General features: G+C 36.9%; 1 protein-coding gene across 1 annotated transcript; it reads right to left on the reverse strand.

Moving 5' to 3' along the window:
- Nucleotides 1-1,011: 1,011 nt before the first annotated feature.
- Nucleotides 1,012-8,459, reverse strand: ABCI12 (cobalt ion transmembrane transporter). Its single transcript, XM_077363358.1, has 9 exons — nt 8,041-8,459; nt 6,970-7,086; nt 6,502-6,738; nt 5,910-6,074; nt 5,698-5,773; nt 5,276-5,340; nt 3,642-3,808; nt 3,418-3,539; nt 1,012-1,265 (listed from the first exon to the last, which is right to left on the reverse strand). Exons 1-7 carry the CDS (start codon nt 8,395-8,397, stop codon nt 3,656-3,658), a joined length of 1,170 nt encoding a protein of 389 aa, XP_077219473.1. The 5' UTR covers nt 8,398-8,459; the 3' UTR covers nt 1,012-1,265; nt 3,418-3,539; nt 3,642-3,655.
- Between the last annotated feature and the right edge of the window lie 398 nt (nt 8,460-8,857).

Genomic DNA, 8,857 nt, shown 5'->3' on the forward strand with positions numbered 1-8,857 from the left:
AGAAAATTGGGGTTGCAACCCTTGCAGGACCAACCCCATGATATTTGAAATGATCCAAACCACTCATTCAGTGGACTCCGCCAGCCAAAGCGATTGTCCCGCGTCCACTGACAATCCTAACCATCTGATCAGCAGCTTATGTAAATGGGTGGCAAGAAAAACTGAATCAAAGCTCCACATGCTGTTCAGATCATCCAATTAGAGCGTGCGATTTTCGAGTGATGGGCATTGATCAAGCCGCACCGTTGCCCATCCATTAATCTGATGGCAAAATTTTAAGATGTTGGTTTTCGTAGTGAGAGGACAAAATAATAATATTTGAATGGATGGAGCATTTAGTAGGGGAAATGATATTTCCACCCCTTTTCTTCTATATTTTATTCTCTTGCTCTGATTTTCTTTTGGTTCAAATCAAATGGAAAGTCAGATGAGTGACAAATCAAATATCTTCATCCTTTTTTTTTTTTAAATGTAAGAAAAAGTTCAAATTTAGCCGATTATGACATACAATGAAGTTGGATCATAATTAGGAAGATGATAACCGCACGCCCTTGTCTTGGTATTGTTACTCCTCTCTTTGTTTTAAACACCAAATCATTGGTTGTTGAGAATCATACCAGCCAATGAGGGTTGCAAAATAAAGGAGTGCCAATATCAAAATAAAGGGAGTGCAGATATCAGGTTTAATAACGCTGGTGTTTCTTCATCAATTTCATGCACATTAGCACCTCCATCCATGTGCAGAATCAGAGCTTTTGCAGAGTTTCTTCAATAGGAAAAAAAAACCTTGGGTTTTTTAAGAAGGGAAGTGATATATCCGCCTCTTATGATCACCAGGAACACCCCCTGTCAGTGTATCAATGACTAAAGAGGGGCTTTAGTACTTATGTCAGAAGAATTCAATGCCCATGATTGCCCTGTCAGTGTATCAATGATTAAAGAGGGGCTTTTTCTTTGAATTCACCCACCATTTTTGAATTTATCAGGCTTCTCTCCATAATCTAATAAAAATTTAGCTAGGACAATACATAGGAGCTGAGATTTTTTAATTATAATCAAACTTTTGACAAAAGGCAATAGCATAGCACTCTGTAATAAGATGGTTGTAAATCTGGAGAATCTATACAATTGCTCAGAATTTGGGAAAAAATCGCACTTTCCCCGCCCTTTTAGCAGCTCAGACGAACAATCTCACAAACAATTGGTGTAAAAAGAACATGGCCTAAAATACAGGATTAGTGCACATGGTATGATGTGATCATTTCCTGCAAATTGCAACAATCAATTGATATACACACAAATAAGCAACAGGGCATGTAAAATCTTGGCTTATAGTGAAGGGAAATATATGGCCACAATTCACGTTGAAGGGGGGGAGCATCACTCCTGGAGGGGTTGAACAAATCATCTCCCATCTATTAATTACTGGAAAATAATTGGGTTTGTGATAGTCTGATTGTGGAAACTTCGGAGATATATTCAGAGGATATAGACATGAAAGTGATTGATCATCTCTGATGCATCTCAAACTCTGAAGGTGGTAGTTGGCAAGGGGCTGATGCTCTTAATTCAGTCCAATTATGGTGTAGGCTTATGAGCTATGTTACATGGATTCTTTTGAACTAGCGACTTCCCCATGTCGGATTCCAATGCTTTAGGATAGGATTCACTATGACACTTCTAGGTTGCTTTTATCTATTTTTTCTAATAACTACTACAACAAATTTACAACTATCACATGTTTTGAGTTTTATCTATTTTAGTAGTAAGTTTTTTGTATGAAAATTAAACATTATATTTACTTGACCTATTGAAAATTTCAATATATTAACTATTGTAATCATATTATCATGTAAAAAATAAGATAAGAATTGATTAAAATATATTGGTGAATCCACGAATCCTTTTTTCTGAGGTTAGCCAAATATGACACTCAATACAAGTAATGGATTCTGATACTCGTACCCGTACTAATGCAACATAGTATGAGAAACTGCAATGGGCACTCGCGTTGGGGGAGTAGATTGATGGCAAGCCATTAGTGAATTGCCAGAAGAGATGTATGGCATCTGTTTAACAAGGACTTGGTGTCACACTCGAAATTTATCCAACAGCAGCCAGACATCAAGGGTGGCACCTATGTTGGCTCCCCATTACGGTGCAGCTACGCGTGTACACCATGTAATTATGCCTGATTTAGTGATTTACAGCCACAGATTCTCAAAATAGGGTTGGAGACTGGATGAAAATCCATGCGAAATTATAACTGCACTGCAGGAGCTAAATACTACAGCCGTGGGGGCTGCATATGAAGCGCCACATTTATGTTCACTATATGGAGAATATGGAGATCTAGGTGCATGATCCAACGCTATGTATAATATCTAACCATGAGAAAAAGTGTCTTTCTGTTTAGTTTGCCTAGAGAAAATTGCAGACCTTGTTCCCACTAATCCATGTGAAATGATAACTGCACTGCAGGAGCTAAATACTACAACCGTGGGGGCAGCATATGAAGCGCCACATTTACGTTCACTATATGAAGAATATGGAGATCTAGGAGCATGATCCAACACTATGTATCATATCTAACCATGAGAAAAAGTGTCTTTCTGTTTAGTTTGCCTAGAGGAAATTGCAAACCTTGTTCCCACTAATTCTATGTTGCATAAGTATGGGATACGAGTGTCGGAATCTGACATGCGTATAGAGCATCGGATTTGGAAAACCTAATAAAAGAGATCTAGAAGTAATATTTAAAAAAAAACAAATAAAAGAGATCTAGAAGTGTCTCAAAGAATCCTGAAGTATTGGAATCCGAGACGTGTCCAACATGGATTCTTCGCCCATGTAGAAGAATCCATGTAAGTTTGCCACTAAATGAGGGAGAGATTAAAGTTCCTGAATGCCTAAAGGTCAAGGATCTGCTCCCATGTTATCCTGATCAAGGTTTTAAATTTCGGTTTCGGAATGCGTTTCAGACCTCACCGAAACCAAAATTTCAAGCGAAATAAGAAGAAACCAATAAATTGACATTTTATCTCGTCCTAAAATTTCAGCCGAAATTATTGAAATTTCGGGGAAATTTCGGGAGAATATTAAATAGTGTTAAAAATTCCAGATTTTTTGGGATTTTCCTTAAATTTCGGGAAAACCGAAATTTCGATCAAATTTTGTAAGGTTTATTTTGGTTTCGTTCTCCACTGAAATTTAAAGCCTTGATACTGATGACATGGATCAGACCAAAAAGCAAACGGTTGAAAATCAACTCAAATGGTTCTCTCTGGTTGATCCTATCTGATCGTCGATCCCAGCAACATGCCCCTCAAGATTACTCTAGTTTAATTATTTGTTATGAAGTTCTCACATATTCACAAAAGGAAAGAACACATACAAATCATGTAAAGAAAACATTACCTGTGAGATAGAAGACTGTGAATTCCCTTATTCGACACCTCACGGTCCAGGCAGTATGGCAAGCCATGCAATTAAAAAATATTGACTTTGCCAGATTCATGCAAGAATCTTCAGAATAGAGGCTGAAAAAAACAGCCATCTGCTATCAATTAAATTAAATAGATTTTTATTCGAGCAAATAAATATTAGAGATAAAGGGAGAAAGACAATGGCATGATACTTACTAAAGGCATACATATTAGACAATGAATAGCTCACACATGATGGCTGTGCCTATTAAGCCAAGAAGGCACAACAAGGAAATGATATCTGTCATCCCCATTGAAGAGTTTGACAAAAAGTAAATCTTGTGTGTCTTGCTATCACCTCGAAAGCCTCTAACAATCATTGCCTATAAAAGTCACATCCAGGAAGAGAGTAAGAGCAGAACTTTCAATCTATTAGCAATGCAATGCACCAAGCAAGTTAGCATAAATAGCAGCTCCCAATTAAAACAGTGTCAGTCTAAATTACTTTAACTGAGATACTTTGCTATAAAATGCCTCTAAATGAATAAAAAATAGAATAAGCCTATGATCCAGATTTGGGGGCTACATTCTAAACCAAGAAAAGACTCAGCAGCATAAGGAGTGATTGCACAAGCATAGATGTGGATTAGGGAGCAAGACAGCTTGCTTTCTTCAATGCTCAGAACATTCCACAGAAGTGTTTTCATTGCAACCATAAAGCCTGATTCCAGTAAGAAACCTTTAGGGGCCGTTTGGATACGCGGATTTTAGAATCTTGGATTTCTTCAAAATTGTAGACGGGAGACAAGAGAAGAAGGAGAGCAGCCTTCGTTTTCTGATTTCTCGCCCTTCTTTCCGTCAGCAAGAGAGTAGGAGACGCTCCCATGTTTCCAGGTTTTAGAAATCTCAGGATAGGGGAGAGATTTCTAAAACCTGGATTTCTTTTTTTCTTTTTCTTTTTTGAATGGTATTGGATTGTATTAAAGAATGAAGGAGAGGGCAAGCTCCAAGACCGAGCCTGTCAATACAGAACGAAAATATAAGAAAAGAACTCCAACAAGCAAGAACAACCAAAAAACCCAATTTCCCTTCCCTAAATAGGCTTATAAGCAACTAAATACAGTTGACAATTCTCATTATTAGGAGTGAAACAAAGTGATGGAGGCCTGGAGAAGAGGAAAAGAGAAAGGAGAGAAGAAGAAGAAGAAGAAGAAGAAGAAGAAAGGGTAGGGAAGAAGAGAAATAGAAATAGAAGGGAAGCAATCTGAAAACTTTAAGGTCTTCTTGAGAATCCCAAGAAAGCACACAAAACAAATCTTAGAATCACAAGAAAGCCAACATACTTCAGTAAATTGGCAAAGATGCAGATATATGGAAGTTTCTTTATTCTAAATCATACATGATTATAAACATTTCACAAACATTAACAAAGTAGTAGTTAGTGTTCCTGATGGCACCCTAAAGTGTCCTCAGTATTCTGCTCATCACCACTATATACGTGGCACAAAGTTTTGAGTGTCCACACTATCCATCTAGTGGACCCCATATTGAGGAGCAATAGTGCAAAAAACTGTAACAATCAGACAATCCTAACAATATAAGCCTTTACGATTTAGCTGCCCAACTGCATACCTCTGATCAGTCGGTTAGGATTGTCCCCGTTAGTGAGATTTTTACATTGTGGTCCATCCATGAAGGAGACCACCAAATGATGAGTATAAATCATCAATCCTCATAAACATGTCTAATGGAGATTGTGAAAGGCACAATTTGGGGTGCCATCATAGGACACCTTCCTTTCGCCCTTTAGAAAATAAAAGAAATAATGATAAGTATTAAAAACACTTAACCTGGGAAATTTGCTCGGCATGGCTGAAGATATTTTTGAATATTCGACGAACATACATAACAAAAACTGCAAAAGAAAAAACATTAATAAGAAAAATAAACGTGAATTATAAACTCAATAGTCCATTTAAAAAAAAATTATAAACTCAATAGTTTAATTAGAGGGTTAATCAGCCACTCAGAGGGCAAGTTTTTCCTGAAAAAAATAATAGGGAATTTGCTAGTTTGGATAAAGGCTTAGTTGAGTTGAGTTGAGTTGCTAGGGTCCATCGCAAAAGGCATTTCGCGGAACGTCTGTTCATGAGAGAGATGCCACCTCATGAACAATGACAAAATCTGTTGGAAAGTGAGCCTATGTGGCTGCTCTCAAGTGTTTACTGAATATCTTGCCACAAAAGGCTAATTACAGGCAGAGTATACTTACTATCAAGCGTTTCCATCACTGTTAACTGTTGCCAATGTATTCTACGAGCCACAATCCCTAATGCAGCATTACGGACCTGCCAACATAATGTAGGCGCAAATTAGAAGCGCAAAAGAAAGCTTTGGGATAACATTATCAGCAAAATCTAGGAAGAAAATTTCAAAAAAAAAAAAACTGGAAAAATGGACACGCTGAACAAATTTATAACTTACCTCATCAAATACTAGATTGATAAACCTCAAAGAAAGTAGTAGAGTAAGTATTACTTCAGAAACTGGAACACCAATAAGTGTCAGAGGGTGCATAAACCACTGTAAGGCAGATGCAAGTTGCTCTGGTGTTGTTGTAGTCAAGCAAAGACTTGCACTTTGGAGGATCTTGCAAACAAAGGGAAATATATTTCTTAAGGCAATTGTGCAATTCCTAATAAAAGAAATTTCAACAAAGAGACTGTTGAATAAGTTATGACACTAACAATATCCTATCTACTTTATTCAATATCAACAAGGAAATAAACTAAAAATGCTACAATGGAAATATGAGAGTATAGAGAAAATTGGTGTAGTGAGAAGACTTCAATTCGCGTGACTTGTTACTGGATTCAAATCTTCTTAACAATTCTTTGTTATCCTAAACCATAAATTACCAATTAAAGGTGACAGACTACCAAGAAGACAAGCATATATTTATCAAACTGGAATATTTTCCAACTATGGTTAACAATTAAGTCGTCCAGATAAGAAATGTAATGATGAAAGATAAATGACAAAGCATGACAACCAACATGAGAAAAAAAATTCGTACAGTGAAGGACAAGCATGCAGATGTACTTGCCACCGAGAGACCTTTTCTTGTGAGCTGCAATGGCCCTAGCTTCATGATTGAATATGAATAACCTGCCAAGCTCGCAGGGATATTAGGCAATCCTATCAGAGTTGGTGGTGGATTTCTTAACTGGACGAGTGGAGGCACACCATCAGAACCCAATCCCAGCATAAGAAATAAAATCCCCGAAAGTAAAGCCACTCGGCCCAATTGATCCTATAAAAGACATTGGAAAGCCATTAAGAGTGCCCTGTTATTAAACTTTAAAAAGCAAAAAGATTATTAGCATACTTACGATCTTCACATGAGTAAAAGAATAACCAAGACAATCTATATGTATGAACAATGAAATTTTGAGCAACCGAGAAATAATAAATCAATAAATGTAAGACCAATAGACATAATACATGAAATTTCCTATTAGTAGTATAACAAGCATCAACATACCGTCCACACATGTGTTGGAAGAGTCCAGATTGATAGAAGAGCAAGGTATATGACTAATCCAAGGCGCATAACAATGTGTGACCTAGCCGGTAAGAGAACGAGAGCCAAAAGCCATACCTGCAAAAGTAAGAAACTTGAATTTAGAATTAGAATTTCTTCACCTGATTTTTTTTTTCCACAAAAGAGCCTACGATACACAATGGAGTTCTACAAACAACCATACTTAAGAAGGACTATGTATAGATAATAAAAAAAAGAGCCAACTGTAGGCTTCTGTGACTATTAAAGCAATCAAAAAATTTATATTTCATTGTATACAGGAATACACACACACATGTATATATAATGCGAATATCAATTGACCGATCCCTTTTTACGTTTTTCCCTCTTTTCTTTTCTTTTCTTTTTTTTTTTAAATTTTTCGAAGCAAAAGATCCCATGAATATCCCCTATTCCCTTGAAACAGCATTTTCATGCCTATCAATAAAGCTCCAAAGAAGAACCCAATGAAAGAGAATTCACAAGAAAAAAAAAGATGCACCACAAAATTTCCTTTACCAAAATTAAGCCAAAACATTGAAAAGAAAAGCAACCTAGCAGCATCCCCCCCCCCCCCCCCCCCCCCCAAAAAAGAAAAAAGAAGCTATCAGCAGAATATAGTGCATCTGATTCTCTTGGAATGAAATGAAAAAAATATTGATGATCTCATAATTTACATTAGCCCTTTTTTTCCATGATACTGAAAATAACAAACTACCAATCCATTTATAAACTAAGCCATGAAAATTCTACATCTCCAGTAAACATTTTATTCTGGGGGAAAAGATTGTGATGAAATAAAAAAATTAACCAGAACCCATCAAAGTAAAAGAAAATCAGAGCATAAAATCAAGAAATTGTGATGAAAAAGGTAGAAAAAACTACCAAGTTTATTCTTGGGTCCAGCGAATGGAGAAATGCGGTGAAAAGATTGTGAAAAAAAATCAAAAAATTAACCAGAACCCATCTAAGTAAAAGAAAATCAGAGCATAAAATCAAGAAATTGTGATGAAAAGAAAGAGAAAAAAATACCAATTTTATTCTGGGGTCAAGCGAGTGGAGAAATGTGGTAGGAGACGAGACAAATTGACATATGGGGCTCGAAGTTCCACCAGCAATCAGCTTAAAAATCTTCTCTCCTACGAAAACACGAGGAACCCAAGAAACCCATTTCCCCTTGTCTCCTTTCTCGTTTGCCATTGAACGAATTAGGAGCTTTCTCTTGTTTGGTAAATAGAGGGTTTTCTTCCATGAAAAATGGGTTACAAGGCGTAGAGAATTCGAGGAAAAACGATGTTTGGAACTGATGGAATTTATGATTCTGTGTGTAGAATTTGGAAAGAGAATTGAAAAGGAAAGTGTTGGGCGAATACATAGTTTGCAGTTCATGAGAGAGAATTCTGGGTTTTGGGTTTTGAGATAAAATAAGAGGAAAGAAGAATCGGATAAAACAACGTTATTAGGGTATGAAACTATGAATGCTCGGGCGTTCGCGACTGAGAAAGTGGTCCCATCTTTGTTTGATCTGGACCGTTCATTTGATAAATTTTGCTTTCCATCTCTTATGGCCCACATGATATACCTAACCTATTGTCCAATTCTAACATCTACTAATTTGTACATCGGCTTTAATTTTGGACCAATAGGAGATCAAGGCAAGGCCTTCTCAGATGAACGGTTTGGATCAATCGAAGGCGGGACCCACTATGTTTGTAGCAGAGCGCTGTATTATATTACAATGAGGTTGCGCCCCACTAAAGCATTCTCCTAACTGGTAGTGTGATTGATCGGCAGAATTGAATTGATCTAGTGGGCGATCATGAGGTGTCATACTCTAACTGGACATTTG

The sequence above is a fragment of the Tasmannia lanceolata genome, unplaced genomic scaffold, assembly GCF_043159265.1.
Source record: "Tasmannia lanceolata isolate RefF3 unplaced genomic scaffold, GAP_Taslan_0.1 ptg000019l, whole genome shotgun sequence".
NCBI classification, from domain to species: domain Eukaryota; kingdom Viridiplantae; phylum Streptophyta; class Magnoliopsida; order Canellales; family Winteraceae; genus Tasmannia; species Tasmannia lanceolata.